The following is a 17,944-nucleotide window of genomic DNA, read 5'->3' on the forward strand; positions in this document are numbered from 1 at the left end:
ATTCTTGGCTCATAATTTCTCTCTTTCAATAGTTTGAATATTTGGTTCCACTCCCTCCTGGCTTGTAGAGTTTCTGCTGAGAAATCTGATGATAATCTAATGGGCTTTCCTTTGTAGGTTACCATCTTCTTTTCCCTGGCTGCCTTGAGGATTCTTTCTTTGTCGTTGATTTTAGACAGCTTCAATACAATGTGCCTTGGAGAAGGCCTGTTGGGATTGAGGTAATTAGGTGTTCTATTTGCTTCTTGGATTCGAGGATCCAGTTCTGTCCACAAGTTTGGGAAGTTCTCATCGACAATTTGTTTGAATATATTCTCTGTTCCCTTCTCTCTTTCTTCTCCTTCTGGTATGCCCATTATTCTTATGTTGGTCTTTCTGATGGAGTTAGAAAGTTCTTGTAGGGTTCTTTCATTTCTTTTAAGTCTCAAGTCTCTTTCTTCTTCCATCTGTGTAATTTCCAAGTTTGTATCTTTGATGTCACTGATTCTTTCCTCCGTCTGGTCAACTCTACTACCCTAGCTGGTTATTTCACTCTTAGTTTCTTCTATTGAGTTCTTAATCTCCAGAAATTCTATTTGGTTCTTTTTTAAAATTTCAATCTCTTTCGTAAAATGCTCATGTTGTTCTTTGATTGTGTTTCTGAGTTCATTAAAGTGCCTTTCTGTGTTTTCTTGCATCTCATTCAGTTTTTTCAGAACTGCAATCTTGAATTCTCTGTCATTTGAGTCACATATTTCCATATCTTTAGGTTCCTTTTCTGGAGACTTTTCACTTTCTTTCTGAGCTGTCTTATTGCGTTGATTATTCATGACAATTACTGATTTATTGTTTCTCTTCCTAGACATCTACAGGAGTGGCTTCTGCAACAGGTTGATTGGAAGAAGTCTTTCTTTTGTTTTCCAATACTTGTTGGTAGAATGTTTTATTTTCTCTCGGAATGCAGACTTTTCTTTCTCTCTCACACAGTAGTGCTATGTTTTCTCTGCACTATTCCAGCTTCTCACACAGTGGGGGGATTCCTTGGGAGACAGGCTTCTCCTCTGTTAATAGTTCGCCTCGGTCACAGGGTGCAGTGTCCGTGTGGGTATGCGGAGAGCTTTTTAAGTTCCAAAGCTCTTCCAGCTCCATATTCAGAGCCCGTATGTTTCAGCCATTCTGTTTATTCCTGCAGGTATCCGCCCAGATAGGTGGGGTCAGGGGTGGGGTGAATTGTGAGAGGTGGCCCAGAGCAATGGCGGTGACCACCACCATAGCTGGTCTTGCTTCCACAGCTCCCTCCTTTTTGCCGGAACTAGTTGGGCTGCTAATCTTTGTCTGTGGTCCACAGTTCTCAGAACAGCAAATATTCTGTTGTTTTGATCTGTCACTGCTACTGTTTCACCTCTAGCACCAGGCAGGTGGGGGCGGGGTGAGCTCTGGGAGGTTAGGGAGGGGGCGGCTAGTGTCAGTGTCTAAGGCTTCCATTCTCTGCTCAGCAGTGAGGGCTTAAACCACCATTTTCAGCCTTCTTCCCTCAGTCTTTTCTCTGAGGTCTCTGCCGTGAACGTTGGTTTCAGCCATGTTATATGCTGCCCCCTCAGGCCTGTAGGCCATAAATGGAGCCCCAGCAGTCCAAGTTCTTCCCTGTCCCGCAGCTGCCCTAGTCCGGGAAGCAGAAAGCTCGGAGCACTGAGCTAGGTCTGCGTCCTGCCCCCGCGGGGCTCCATCTCCGCACTTCTCCCTTCCCTCTTCCCCAGCTCGCGCCATTCTCTCACCTTTAGGTGAATTCAGTAGTGGGCGTCTTCTTCTTGCCTGTCTGCTGTGCAGGGAGTCCTTTGTGGAGTTATTGTTGTTCGATTAGTTGTAAATTCCAGGGGAGTGTTACAGAGGGTGACCTCACGCCGCCATTTTGATGAAGTCTCTTTTTTTAATTAAAGTTAATTGTTAGTAAAGTTACATGGATTTCAGGTGTACAATTCTGTATTACATCATCTATAAATCACATTGTGTGTTCACCACCAAGAGTCAGTTCTTTCTATTGAAGACAAAATAATAGCTAGAGAAGGCTCTTACAGAAACGTCCTCCTCCCTTCCCTGACCTAGATCAAGTTTTGGATGCTTTCTGGGACTATAACACATGGTGATTCCAGGGAACTGATAGCAAAATAACCCATTTGAGTGGACTACCAAATTTTACTTTCCTCTAAAACCTGCGGCTATGAAAATTGGATGTTCTTTTCATGCTTGGAGTGAGAGCTCTGTCAGGGAGGATGATGATCTCATAAGCTAAATATGTTTTCATTTTTATTGAGAAGTTTTAATCTTTCAGCATTGGGAAGTTTGCAACTTGTCTATCATTGATAGAAATGGAGAAAAGTGAAAACACAGACATTCATTTCTGGTAGGCCTGGCCTCTTGTGGTTTGCAAGCTGTTTAAGAAAAAGAAGGGCAGAAAATCCCCAGTGATTTCCCTGAGTGCTTAATAAGCCAAAAGTTAGAGAACATGGATCTACTTCTTGCAATGAACATGAAAACTACACAGATAGCTTTATCTTTATCTTTAGTATATTTTCTCTTATGCTTTTAGTATGTAAAACAGATCAGAGTCGGGGGGGAAATGAAGAAAGGCAGAGATGAATAAAAGGTTTGCAAAGGAGATTTCAGTATCTGCCATAAGTCTCAAGAAAGAATAAAAATGAATTAAATTTGTTACAGAAGAAAGAAGCCAATTGGCCTCTTTTCAGATGATTTCTAACTGGTCTTTTTTCCTCTAAAGAAAACAAGATTGATATTTGGGGTAGCTTGTATCATCTATTTTTGAAACGAATGTCAGTAGGACACAATGTGCCCTATTATGTAAGCTCTTCAGAACATTACCAACTTGAAACTCTCTACTTGCTTTTACTAGTGTTGATTTTGAGCTGGATGTTTGTAATATCGTCACTTGGTAATTGTCTCTAGCTCAAATAACTTGTAGACCACAAGTTTCATGGCTTCCAAATAGCATGAGTTTTAAGAGGATATTTAAAAACATTTTGTTGGAACACCTAGTTAGCTCAGTTGGTTAGAGCAGCAGTGCTCTTAACAAGGTTGCAGTTTCGATCCCCACATGGGCAACTGTGAGCAGTGCCCTCCACAACTAGATTGAAACAACTACTTGACTTGGAGCTGATGGGTCCTGGAAAAACACTCTTAAAATAAATAAAAGTTTTTAAAAAAACATTTTGTTGCTAGCAAGGATCTTAAGCATTCTTTAGCCTATGTTTTCATTCATTCCACAGATAAATGTGGGGACCAGCCAGGAACAGACATTAAAACTGCCCATTGGGTAAACCAGGAATGACAGGAATGGTGGCAGGAATTGTGACAAGGTCAAACACTGATACAGTTTGACAGAGTTTAGACTATAACTCAGATTTCATAAATCCTAGTCCAGTGGCCTATCCACTGGGTCATACTGGCTCAGTTTACTAAGCTTGTGAGACTATGGGAAGATTGGGTTGTATCAGGTATAGCATCTCCCCCCCTTGCCTTGATAATCTAGTTGGATTATAAGTTTTTCCATCCAAGATACCCATTCTGCTTATCTGTGGCCTCTAGGAAAATGTAATATACATATGTAATTACCACTTGAAATATTTGAAAACCCAATGTAGATATCTGAGGGGTTTATGCCCTTTGAGAATAAACATCACATAACAGAAACAGAGAGTCAGGAAGAGGGCTGGAAGAACACTGAGGGCCTAATTGACAAAAGGAAGCCTCCCAGTGGACAGCTGCCATGTTCCTTATGTTTCTAGGACTTGGAACTAAGGATGGGGTGTTGGAGAGGAAGTAGAGAAAAGAGAACCCTTGTGCTCTGTTAGTGGGATTGCAAATTGGTGCAGCTACTATGGAAAACACTATGGATGTTCCTCAGAAAAATCAAAACAGAACTACCTTATGGTCTAGCAATTCCAGTCCTGGGGATTTAACCAAAGAAATTCAAAACACTGTTGTGAAAAAATGTATCCACTCCTATGTCTACTGCAGTGCTGTTCACAATAGCCAAGACATGGAAACAACTGAAATGCCCATCAATAGACGACTGAATAAAGAAATTGTAGTACATTTATACAATGGAGTATTACTCCACCATCAGAAAGAATGAAATCTTGCCATTTGCAAAAACATGGATGGATCTAGAGGAGATTACACTAAGTGAAATAAGTCAGAGAAAGACAAATACCATATGATCTTATTTATATGTGGAATCTAAAGAACAGTCTAAATGAATAAACAAAACAGAAATAGATTCATAGTTACAGAGAACAAACTGATAGTTGCTAGATGGGAGGGTGGTTGGGGGAATGGGTGAGGAAGGTGATGGGATTATGAAGTACAAATTTTTAGTCACAAAATAGTCATGGGGATGTGAATACAGTATGGAGAATATAGTCAATAATATAAAAACTATGTACTGTGTCAGATGGGTACTAGACTTATGGGGGGATCACTTCATAAGTTATGTAAATGCCTAACCACTATGTTGTACACCTGAAACCAATATACAATAATATCGAGTGTCAACAGTTTTATATATAAAAAAACTGTATATATATATATATATATATATATATATATATATATATATATATATATATATAATGCAGAATGTCAGGCGGGGTCTCTGGTCCCGCTTCCCACATAAGAATGCAGGACATGATGAGGCCAAAAAGGAACACCCACGGAGCCATAGATAGGGGAGTCATACTACTATATTCTCGCTGGCAGCCCTATAGTCTCACTGGAGGCTGGATCCACACTGTCCTCAACCCGCCATCCTAACTGCAATCCGCACTTGCCAGCTCAGCCACCATCTTCTTGCTAGCCCCCATTTTCTGCTAGCTTAGCCACAGCAGTTATATTAGTGGCCAATGGCTCACTGGTTATAGCTGACGGCCAACTAGCCACAGCTGATGGCTATCCAATCGCAGTCGATGGCGATTTACTACCTGAGCCAGCACCTTTCCACGTGAGGCTGAGAGCCTGGAAACTGCACTCCTGGCTCTGTCCCCACAGTATATATATATATATATATATATATATATATATATATATATATATATATATATATATATCCATCCCATATATAGCCATGGGATGTAAACTATAGCACAGGAAATATAGTCAATTGTATTGTAATAGCTATGTACGATATCAGAGGGGTAGTAGACTTGATGGGGTTATCACTTTGTGCAGTGTGTAAATGTCTAATCATTATATTGTTTTGTACACCTGAAACTAATTTAAAAAATGTTAAAGAACTAAAGATGGGGGGAGTAGTTGCCCTGAGAAAAGCCAGACAAACTACAGCCCAGATTGGTACTTCTGGCTTACAAGAAAGCAGAGATCTTGGAGACAAAGATGGGGTTGCTGATGGTTGATTCCAGGTCACATCCCTTAGGTATCCTCAGACTCATTCACACTCTCAGGACAAATAGCAATTTTATAGATGCTACTCACACTGACATTTCTCTACCTAGAAGAAATTATCTTTTAGGTTGTCACTATTCTAAGATAGATTCATTTTCCATTAAGAAAGAAAGTCGATCTGTCCTTCCAGCTAAAAGGCAAAGAAGCAAGGGTGCAGTAACAGATGCCAAGTGTTCTCTTCTATTCTTGAGGTGATTACACTGGGCTTTGGCAGAAAGGCTGATAGTTTGATAAAAATGTCCCTCTTTGAAATGATGCATATGAACTCCAGGAAGGAGCATTAACGACACATGGAAGTCTGCCATTCTGAGCAGAGACAGTGGGGAAATATTTCCGACCAAATTTGGTCTCACATTGCCTTTACCAAGATCCAGGGACACTCTTTTATCTTTATTTTGTCCTTAACTCTCTCGGCTCCCCAAGGATAAGAAGCCCTGGGACATACTGGGACATTTGTTCTGGATAAAGAAAAAAGATCCTGTTGTGATACTGCTTGTTGTTGCACAGATTTAAATAGACCTCATCCCTTTCTACAGATCTTAACAACTGGAGACAGTAAATATTCCCCAGAGTATAGCCAATAAAGCAGTTTACATCCTGTCCCCCCAACATGCAGCAGTTATATTCATATTGTCTAGTTTGAGTCTGCCCCCATTCCTTTTTCAATACTGTGGGGACAGAGCCAGGAGTGCAGTTTCCAGGCTCTCAGCCTCACGTGGAAAGGTGCTGGCTCAGGTAGTAAATGTTCATCAACTGTTATTGCATGGCCATCAGCTGTGGCTAGTTGGCCGTCAGCTGTAACCAGTGAGCCATTGGCCACGAATATAACTGCTGTGGTTACGCTAGCAGAAAAATGGGGGCTAGCAAGAAGATAGTGGTTGAGCTAGCAAGAGCAGCGAATTGCAGTTAGTAGGGCGGATTGCAGCTAGCAAGTGAAGTTGGTTGGCAGAGACAAGTGGACAGCAGGTTGCGGATCGTGTGGCTCTTGCTTCCTGTGTCTCCAACCCAGCCACCAGCGAGACTATAGTTGTATGACTCCCCTATCTATGGCAGCGTGGGTGTTCCTTTTTGGCCTCACGATGTCCTAAGCTCTTATGTGGGGAGCGGGAGCTGAGACCCTACGTGACTCCCTGCGTAGCAAATACATTTAAACTTTTCAAATGAAATGTCTGCCCAAGGCTACTAGAAACTTAAGGATAAGATAGGTCATGTCTACCTTTTCTCTCAGATAACATATAATATCTTATGCATTACATGCCAGTACATTACCTACCTCCTCTCTCCCATCCTCCTCCTTGCTTTCAGAAAGTGCTTTATAATGGTGGCTGACAAGCTCATTCATAGCCTCCAGGTGGGTTCCAACTTTTATATCAGATAATCAGGTGAAAATACTTTTAAGCTATAATGTAAATTTTTCAGCTAAAAAATTGATAACATTTAAATTGTCATTTCTCTCAAACTTGTTAGACTTAAGTATATCATCCCTGTATGTATGAGTTTGTTGGGTTTTAAATTGTCATGCTGGGTGTCATGCAGGGTCTCAGCTCCCACTCCCCACATAAGAATGCAGGATATGATGAGGCCAAAAAGGAACACCCACAGAGCCATAAATAGGGGAGTCATACCACTACAGTCTCACTGGCAGCTGGGTTGGAGACACAGGAAACAGGATCCACATGATCTGCAACCTGCCGTCCACTTCTCTGCCAATCAACTAACCCCACTTGTTAGCTGCAATCCACTGTGCTAACTGCAATCCGCCATGCTTGCTAGCTCAGCCACCATCTTCTTGCTGGCATAGCCATGGCAGTTATATTAGTGGCCAATGGCTCACTGGTTACAGCTGATGGCCAACTAACCAGAGCTGATGGCCATCCAATCACAGTTGATGGCCATTTACTACCCAAGTGAGCACCTTTGCATGTGTCGTGCGGGGTGGCCTGCGGGGTCTCTGCTCCCGCTCCCCATACAAGAACGCAGGATATGGTGAGGCCAGAAAGGAACACCCACGGAGCCATAGGTAGGGGAGTCATACCACTACGGTCTCACTGGAGGCTGGGTTCACTGGACGTGCGACCTGCTGTCCGTTTTCTCTGCAACCGACCGACGACTCTCCTCCACTCTCCTCCACTCTCCTCCACAGCTGCAGCAGTTATATTAGTGGCCAATGGCTCAATGGCCACAGCTGATGGCCATCTACTACCCGAGCCAGCACCCCTCCACGTGAGGCCGAGAGCCTGTAAACTACTTTCTGGGGCTCTGCCCCCACAGCATGTGAGCATGAGCGCCTAGAAACTGTGCTCCTGGCTCTGTCCCCACAAAGTTTTACGAAATTTATGACTTTGGCAACACACCTATGAAAGGGATTATATACTCCCTCCAATAATGAAGTTGCTCCTGGTTTGCCAGTGGTGAGTGGAAAAATCAAACCTAATTTGGTGTGTTTATTGAGCCCACACAGCCACTCTCAAGCTGCTTAATTAAAATCCTTTAAGTACTCAAGATGTAACCAAAAGCCCTAGCAAACACTTATCCTGAACTCTTTTAATTTGCTGGGTCTTGTCTGTCACTGGAACACCCTTATACCACTTACTTACCCACTGAGGTTTCTGAAAATGACATGCATACTGCTAGCACAGGAAGAGGCTTGAGGGGAAAAGGCCACTGGACTGATTCAGAACACCACAAGTAAAGCACTTCATTACTGAGTCAGAAGTTCACCTACTCCCTATCCCCCATGGATAGTTCTTAATGCTCTCTCCCAGCCACAGCTGGCTTTCCTAAGGAGCAGGGACCAAGAAAGGAATGACATTTGGGAAATTGCCTCTTTCTAATTTTTCATCAATGTTGGCCTTTGTCGTGTGGGGAGTCATGCAGGGTCTCTGCTCCCGCTCCCCACATAAGAATGCAGGATATGGTGAGGCCAGAAAGGAACACCCACAGAGCCATAGGTAGGGGAGTCATACCACTATAGTCTCACTGGAGGCTGGATTCACACGACGTGTGACCTGCTGTCTGCTTTTCTACCAACCGACTGACTCCCTTGCTAACTGCAATCCGCCATCCTAACTGCAATCCGCACTTGCCAGCCAACATCTTCTTACTATCCCCCATTTTTTGTTAGCATAGCCACATCAGTTATATTAGTGGCCAATGGCTCACTGGTTACAGCTGATGGCCAACTAGCCACAGCTGATGGCTATCCAATCACAGGTGATGGCCATTTACTACCTGAGCCAGCACCTTTCCACATGAGGCCAAGAGCCTGGAAACTGCTCTCTGGGGCTCTTTTCCCCCAGCCTTCTAAATCTTTAACACGCTTTGACAGGGAACTTCCCCCTCTTTTGCATGCTGTGACAGTCCCAGCAGAACTAAACGGATATTTTCTGACTCTGGTTACCTACTCCTCCCCATTTCTGTAATAGTCATATGGATAGCTCCCCAAATCTTATGCCAAGCAGGTTCTGAGCTCCGAAATAATCAACTATCACTACTTCCTTTTCATATTGAAGGGATAGTGGTGGCAGACTGCAAAGGCTTCTTCAAGGCTGCCTATGAGCTAATATGACAGTTCCGCTGCTTTGGTCTCAACAAGCATACAAGAGGGGGAAACGGTTGCCAACTCCCTTACCAAGCTGGCTGTCCTTAAGGCTTTTTCAGTAACCCCCTCCTATTCTGTTGGTTGAGCCTCTTCCACCTGCTTTTTGGTTTTCTTTGCTTTTTTTTTGTCTATAACAGGTTGTTTTTTTCAATTACAGTTGACATACAATATTATATTAGTTCTAGCTGTACACTATAGTGATTAGACATTATATAAATGTCTAACATACCCATCTGAGATGCAATGTCTTTTTCAAGGTTCAGCATGGGAATTTTCAATTTGGAGCCAGGTCCATATCAAAAAGGCTTAATTGAGCACAGAGTTAACGCTGTTCTTCTTTGAGTGAATACCTTCCAAAAACAAAACAAAACTCTACCTTCTATGAAAAAGGTCCTTAGAGATGCTTTCACTAATGCATTCTACCGAACATTAAAAGAGGATCTAATACCTGTCCTACTCAAACTCTTCCAAAAAATTGAAGAAGAGACAACACTCCCTAACTCGTTTTATGAGGCCAACATTACCCTGATACCAAAACCTGTTAAGGATAACACACACACAAAAAAAAGAAAATTGCAAACCAATGTCTCTGATGAACAAAGGTACAAAAATCCTAAACAAAATTCTAGCAAATCGAATGCAACAATGCATTAAAAAGATTATACATCAGGACCAAGTGAGGTTCATCCAAAGTGAGGGGCACAGGGATGGTTCAACATATACAAATCAATCAACGCAATACACCACATAAACAAAATCAAGGACAAAAATCATACGATTATATCAACAGATGCAGAAAAATGTTCGACACAATGCAACATCCATTTATGATTAAACCACTTAATAAAATGGGCACAGAAGGAACACACCTTAAAATGATAAAGGCCATATATGACAAACCCTCAGCTAATATCATAATTAGCAGTGAAAAACTGAAGCCCTTCTCTCTACATTCAGGAACATGACAGGGCTGTGCTCTATCACCTCTGCCTTTCAACATAGTATTGGAAGTCTTAGCCAGAGTGATCATTCAAGAGAAAGAAATAATAAACATCCGAATTGGGAATGAAGAAGTTAAATTGTCACTTTTTGCAAATGACATGATGCTATATATAGAAAACCCTAAAAACTCCACCAAAAAGCTTTTAGAAACAATCAACAAATACAGTAAAGTTGCTGGCTACAAAATCAATGTAAAAAATCCATTGCATTCCTTCTATTTTATTATTTATATATTTATTTATTTATTTATTTATTAAGTTTATTGCAGTGACAATTATTAGTAAAGTTACATGGGTTTCAGGTGTACAATTCTGTAATTCATCATCTATATATTACATTGTGTGTTCACCACCCAGAGTCAGTTCTCTTTCTATTACCATATATTTGATCCCTTTTACCCTCGTATACCACCCACCACCCTCCTTACTCTCTGGTAATCATTAAACTATTGTCTGTGTATAAGACATTTTTTAAAAGAAATTGAAGAAGACACAAAGAAATGGCAAGATATTCTGTGTTCATGGATTAGAAGAATCAACACTGTTAAAATGGCCATATTATCCAAAGTGATATACAGATTTAATGCAATCCCCATCAAAATCCCAATGGCATTTTTTAAAGAAATAGAAAAAAAATCATCAGATTTGCGTGGAACCACAAAAGACCCCAAATAGCCAAACCAATCTTAAGAAAAAAGAACAATGCTGGAAGTACCACATTCCCTGACTTCAGCTTGTACTACAGGGCAACAATAATCAAAGCAGCATGGTATTGGCAGAAAAACAGACACACAGACCAGTGGAACAAAACTGAAAACCAAGAAATAAATCCACGTAAATATAGACAGACAATTTTTGACAAAAGAGCCAAAAACATACAATGGAGGAAAGACATCCTCTTCAATAAATGGTGCTGGGAGAATTGGAAAGCCATGTGCAAAAGAATGAAACTAGACTGCTATCTGTCACCATGTACTAAAGTTAATTCAAAATGGATCAAAGATTTAAGCATAAGACCTGACACAATAAACTGCGTAGAAGAAAACATAGGTACTAAACTTATGGACCTTGGGTTCAAAGAGCATTTTATGAATTTGACTCCAAAGGCAATGGAAGTCAAAGCTAAGATAAACGAATGGGACTATATGAAACTTAAAAGCTTCTGCACAGCAAAAGAAACCATCGACAAAATAAAGAGGCCACAAAACTGAATGGGAGAAGATTTTTGCAAACAGCGCCTCTGATAAGGGGCTAATATATAAGGAACTGATACAACTCAACAACAACAAAAACACACAATCCAATTAAAAAATGGGCAGAGGATCTGAATAAACATTCCACCAAAGAAGACATACAAATGGCCAATAGACATATGAAAAAATGTTCAACATCACTAATCATCAGAGAAATGCAAATAAAAACCACAGTGAGATATCACCTCACATCAGTTAGAATGGCTATCATCAACAAGACAAATAGTAACAAGTGTTGGAGAGGCTGTGGAGAAAAAGGAACCCTTATGCCCTGTTAGTGGGAATGCAGATTGGTGAATCCACTATGGAAGGCAATGTGGATGTTCCTCAAAAAAAAATCAATAGAATTACCGTGTGACCCAGCAATCCCTCTCCTGAGTATCTACCAAAAAAATCTGAAAACATTCATCTGTAAAGATATATGTGCTCTTCTATTCATTGCAGATTTATTTATGATGGCCAAAGACATGGAAACAACAAAAGTGACCTTCGATAGATGATTGGATAAAGAAGATGTGCTATATATACACAGTGGGATGCTATTCTGCCATAAAAAAAAGATGAAATATTACCATTTGCGACAACATGACTGGATCTTGAGATTGTTATGCTGAGCAAAATAAATCAGACAGGAAAAGCCGAGAACCATATGATTTCACTGATATGTGGTATTTAAAACTGAAAACAACATAGAAACAAGACAAACAAATGAGGAAACAAAAAGTCTTAGACACAGACAATAGTTTAGTGGTGACCAGAGGGTAAAGGGAAAGTGGGATGGTAGATGAGGGTAAAAATGATCAAATATATGGTGATAGAAGGAGAACTGTCTCTGCGTGGTGAACACACACTGTGATATATAGATGATGTATTACAGAACTGTACACCTGAAACATATGTAACTTTATTAACAATTATCACCTCAATAAACTTTCATGAAAAAAAAGGGGAAAAAAACAGAGAAAGGTCCTTGGAAAGGAACAATTCAGAAAAAGTAGAAAAGCCAGGCTGAGTAAATAGGTAACTGCTTGAGGGGGCAGTTTTTTCCTGTTGTCTTGTGTAAAAAGTACTTCAAACTAGTAAGGGCTTCCTTTGGGAATCTGTTCTTTTGTTGCATGTTCCTGGTGCTAGAGGGGATGTCCCACTTTGTCTGTATTTCCATCTCTTGTTAATATTTATCTGTGCTTATCATCTGGTGGGTGTTTTAGTTACTGAGTTGTGTGTTTTTTTCTTTCTTTTAGAGGGTGTCAACATTCTCAAACTCCTTTCTTTACCTGTTCAAGAAAGAATTTATTTCTCCTAAATTCAATCCAAAGTGATTTTTCAAATTCCCCTTATTTCCTCTATCCGAAACAAAGAAATGACAATTTCTCTTAGAACTGTCAAAATCAGACTTAAACATCAAAAACCAGTTAAATTAAGTAATTAAATTCAAATGAGATCAAATGGAAAATGATACTAGTGGGGTATTTGCACACTCTAAGCAAGAGGAGGAAATATGTTGGCCAGGACAGAAGGTGGCTTCATCTGTGATTTATCTTGGCATGAGAAGTCTCTTTCTAACTGATTCAGACTCTCTCTCTCTCTGCCAAAAAACAAACAAACAAACAAACAAACAAACAAAAACCCACTAGCATTCTGGCCAACTCCATTGTTCTCAGTAGCTTTTGTTTCTAGGACCAGCTCTGGCCCCAGGCAACAGGGTAAAATAGATAAAATTTGTCTTTGGCTCCCTTCCAGTTAGAAATGTAGAACTAGTGATTTAGGAGTTAACTGCAATGAGGAAAGAGGTGAAGCCATAGATAATAATACTGAAGGAAGAAAGGGAATAACAGAACCTTAAAAGTATTTTACTTATCCCACAAGTTTTCAATGATTATGAGGTATGATCAAAAGATATGGTGAACATTTAAGTTTAAAAAAAATATTACAGTAAATGACACACTGCCATTAATACCCCTCAAAATACACCCCCTTGCTTTGAACACACTTATCCCATTGTTCTTGCCACTTTCTGAAGTAGTTCTGGAAGTCCTCTTTCATGAGTGTCTTTACTTATCCTCCATCATAACAATGTTCTGTGTTACTCATCACTTCTGGTATATTGGTATATGGCAATTTCTGTCAAATAAAAACATTACGCTGTGTCCTCATCCACCTTATTCACTGAATTGAGCACTGTGTGACTTCTGGCTCTTCTCCAAAGTTAAAATGACCATGAAAGGTAATCATTTTGAATCGATTCAGGACATCGAGGCAGCCATGACAGAGCAACTAAAGACACTCACAAAAGAGGACTTCCAGAACTGCTTCAGAAAGTGGAAAGAATGATGGGATAAGTGTGTTTCAAGCAAGGGGGTGTATTTTGAGGGAGATTAATGGCAATGTGTTTTTTTTTACTATAATACATTTTATTTAAACCTTCACTGTAGTTTATCACATTTCATATCTCCTAAGCAAGGCCCCATGAATAGACTGTGGAGATGCAGTTACACTTTCATTGAGAAAGCAGAACTAGGAAGAAAAGCTAAAGAAGGTACATATAGAGAAGTGGGAGGACCCATCATCTTCAGTATCAGACAGCCACTGGAAGAGGGTATATAGACATAGCTCGTTTTGTTGCACTCCACTTTATTGTGTGTCACTAATGTTGCATTTTTTTCTACAAATCAAAAACAGGACACTCCAGTAGCAAAAAGATTATGATTTGCTTTATTGCAATACTCACTTTATTGCATTGGCCTAGAACTGAACTCAAAATACCTCCGAGGTATGCCTGTATAGTGCAAAAGGCCAATGGTGTCATATGAGCAGTTGAGGTCTGAGGGAAGGTCTCTGAATTTGTTAACCATGTATATAGTTCAAGAAACAAATTCAGTAAATTGGAGGAGATAGAAGTTTGATCACAGGTTTATGAGGACAAAGTGATGTTAGTAAAGGTGTATTTTTCAAGAAGATTGGTGGAGATAGGGAGAGCTGTCATATGGTTAAGAGGGTAGCAGGATCAAAAGAAGGTAGAAAGAATGGGTTTTTTGTTTCATTTTTATTTGCCAATAAGCAGAATTACCTGAGTTTCATTTTAAGTGAACAAGATCAATCAATGGTTTTAAAATTACAACAAGCATTAGAAACACCTGGAGAGCCACCTGAGCCCCACCCCAACCCCAGAGTTTCTTATTCCATACATTTGGGGTGGGACCTGAGAATTGGCATTTCTAACAAGTACCCAGGTTACTCTGATGCTGCTAGTACAGGGCACCACAGATTCAGAACCACTGGAATAGACTGAGAAGGAAAAATTAGTAAAAGAGAATAAATGGAGCTGAGTTTTAAGAAGAGGAAAAGGAATATGGTATGCAGGGAATAAGTAGATTAAATCTTAGAAAGAGTTCATTTTCTGAGATGAATGAGAAGATATGGATGAAGATACAGCAATTTGTTGAGAAAGAAGGATAGTGAGGTTATAAAACTCATATCAGATGGCTTCCATCTTAGTAAAGAAACAGGCAAAATCATCTGCAGAAAGGGTAAGACAGGTAAGGATTAGAGACTGGGAAAAGTTTGGAATTATTCACAGACTTAGAGGAGAATCAACTTTAGGGTGATAGATGATGGGTTTCATTTTAGAAATGGTGAGTTTGAGATGGTAGTGAGCCATCAAGGTAGATTTGGTCAGCAGACCCTTGGCTTCAATAGATGATTACTTTCTGCAACTTCCACTAAAATAGGATATCCTCCATGAGGGTAAGGATTTTTTTGTGTGTTTTGTCTGTCTTGCTCACTGCTTCATCCCTAGCACCAAGAACAGTGCTTGGCATACAACAGAACTGTTCTCAAATATACACTATAATGAACCTGAGAGGGGTTGGCTGAGGTTGGTCATTGTATATGAAAGTAGTGTATAGTAGTGCAAGTATCTATGGATTAGAACATGATGGTGGTTAAGAGAGTGAGTTCTGGTATGTAAAGTTCAGGGTTCTAATCCCAGCCTCCTAGTACCTCAATTTCTCCTTCTCTAACATGGGAATGATCATGTACCAACCACAAGTTTGCTTTGAGAATTAAATAAGATGATATATATAAGGTGCTTAGCACAGTATCTCACACAGAGTAAGCACTGAATAAATGTTAGCTGGCTGCTTATTATCTATATTCCCCTGAAATTAATTAAGTAGTGTTTCTTAACCAGTTTGAGTCACCATATGTAATTCAAGGTAGTAAAACATCATTTTTTTGAAAACATATTCCATCTCAGACTTCATCATTCTCCCCCCACCTCTCCCCACTGATAGAAATATTGAAGCATAACTATTTAACAGAAAAAAAAATGATCTGCAAAAGTGGTTTTTTCACTTCATATCTGACATACCATCCAAAAGCCTTTTCTTGATCAGGAGCATTTTTCTAGATATGCTTTTTAAGGTCTGGCTCCAGACTAAAACCTACTACTGTCATAAAAGAACAATTGTGGAAGACAAAATAAAGAAGTGCAGAAATTCCTAGTGCCTATTTTCATAGGATGAGTATAAAAACATTGCCTGACTTCGCTGGAGCTAATTATGCAATGCACAATTGACACATTTATTTTATTGATTCAATACATGTGAGTGGTACACTGATATTTATCACTAGAAATGATGGCTTACCACATAATATGTATTCCAATAACTGCTTTACCCTTGTTATTGCCCATACAGAATTCTTACATGTTTACATATATCATATTCAATAATCAACAACTTACTTTTTAGGCATCTACAGTTTCTTTAGTTTAGGATTTGTTGCAGTGATAGATATAAAAAAAGAAGATTGAGTCCCTGCTTTCAAAGAACCTATGTTTTAATAGGCATACTCTCAAAAAATAATTCAAGGATAATAGCAAACACTCAAGTATTAAACTGACTACTGCAGTTCTCTGTCACACCTCATGGTGGGGAGGGAGGCACATACAAGAAATGTGGTATATTATGCTTGCCCCACAAGAATTTCCAGTAAAGTGAGGGAGATAAGACATAAGAGTGTGAAAATCAAAATAAGAAAACAGGAGTTAAACACTGATATGTTACAAAAGAGTACTAGTTGAGTTGCAAGGTAGCAAAAAAATTGAGTCATTTTCCCTAAGCCATTATGTCTCAGAGGACAAAAGGCCAGTCAGTGTTCTTTCCTTAACTTATCGTCAGGATAAATCATTTTTAAAACCATTGAATGCTACTACTTTTCTAACCAAAGCACGTACAAATCAATTGGTTGTGGTGATGTAAGACTTTATATTTCCATCAAACAGGTATATTAAGTGGCAAATGACTGATGGGAATACTGTCTCTAAACATAAAAATATATATATATATATATATATATTTTTTTTTTTTTTTCCAGAGGGCTGATATAGCTGTTGCTCCACTCACTATAACGCTGGTCCGTGAAGAAGTCATAGATTTCTCAAAGCCGTTTATGAGCCTAGGCATCTCCATCATGATAAAGAAGCCTCAGAAATCAAAACCAGGAGTATTCTCATTTCTGGATCCCTTGGCTTATGAAATCTGGATGTGCATCGTCTTCGCTTACATAGGAGTCAGTGTGGTTCTTTTCCTGGTCAGCAGATTCAGCCCGTATGAATGGCACTTGGAAGACAACAATGAAGAACCTCGTGACCCACAAAGCCCTCCTGATCCTCCAAATGAATTTGGAATATTTAACAGTCTTTGGTTCTCCTTGGGTGCCTTTATGCAGCAAGGATGTGATATTTCTCCAAGGTTTGTTTCCATGTCATACCCAATGCCACCTTGCATTTTATGACCATGATCCATTCATGTACATCTGATATTTACCCATCTCAGGTCCAGATTCCTTTCATTTAACATTCCATCCAATGACAAATTATCATCAAGCCATTTTTTCCCCTTATGTCCATGAAGTGAGTGTGTCATTGGTGCTGCTTTAGTGTCTTCCATGCATTTCTATGGTGGTGTATATTTATACACATTACAGCAAATATTTGAACTCTGGATAAAGGCAACATTACCAGCTAATACTAATATTATTCAGATAAAGATAATACTAAATCTTTATCAGAGCGAACAGGCATAGTTTCCTCATAAATTGTGTTAAAACGTTTTCTCATTTGTCCAGAGATTGAATCCAGAAAAAAATTGAAAGACGAGACAACTCTTCTTTAAAACCCTCCTACCTTCCCCTTTCAGTGTCCTTCCTTTTTCATTTTGTTCTCAAACTGCCTAGAACTATCCATTGTAGTATCTTGTCCAGTTTTATAAATAAAACTATAAAACTTCTAAAAGAAAATATAGGAGGAAATCTATGTGACCTTGGATTGGAAAAAGAGTTTTCAGAACACAAAAAGTACAATCCATTTAAAAAATTGTGAAGTGGACTTCATCAAAATTCAAAACTTTTGCATTTCAAAAGACATCATTAAGAAAATGAAAAGACAAGCCACAGACTGGGAGAAAATACTAGCAAATCATACATCTGATAAAGGACTTATATCCATAATATATAAAGACCTCTTGATATTCAATAAAAAGGAGACAAACAACCCATTTTTTAAATGAACAAAGGATTTGAATAGACATTTCCCCAAAGAAGATACACAAATGGCTAATAACCACATGTAAAGA

The 17,944-nt window shown here is 39.5% G+C and overlaps 1 protein-coding gene across 5 annotated transcripts in view; it reads left to right on the forward strand.

Moving 5' to 3' along the window:
- GRIA3 (glutamate ionotropic receptor AMPA type subunit 3) overlaps nucleotides 1-17,944 on the forward strand; it is a 569,577-nt gene that overhangs the window by 414,363 nt on the left and 137,270 nt on the right. For all 5 annotated transcript variants that reach the window (XR_012493554.1, XM_074324305.1, XM_074324304.1 and 2 more), the window contains one exon: nucleotides 16,686-17,062. Coding sequence is in view for 4 of the 5 variants with exons in the window: in XM_074324305.1 (XP_074180406.1) it covers nucleotides 16,686-17,062 (377 nt within the window). In the remaining variant the exon portion in view is untranslated. The remainder of the gene's footprint in view (nucleotides 1-16,685; nucleotides 17,063-17,944) is intronic.

The sequence above is a fragment of the Rhinolophus sinicus genome, chromosome X (genome assembly GCF_036562045.2).
Source record: "Rhinolophus sinicus isolate RSC01 chromosome X, ASM3656204v1, whole genome shotgun sequence".
Classification (NCBI taxonomy): Eukaryota; Metazoa; Chordata; class Mammalia; order Chiroptera; family Rhinolophidae; genus Rhinolophus; species Rhinolophus sinicus.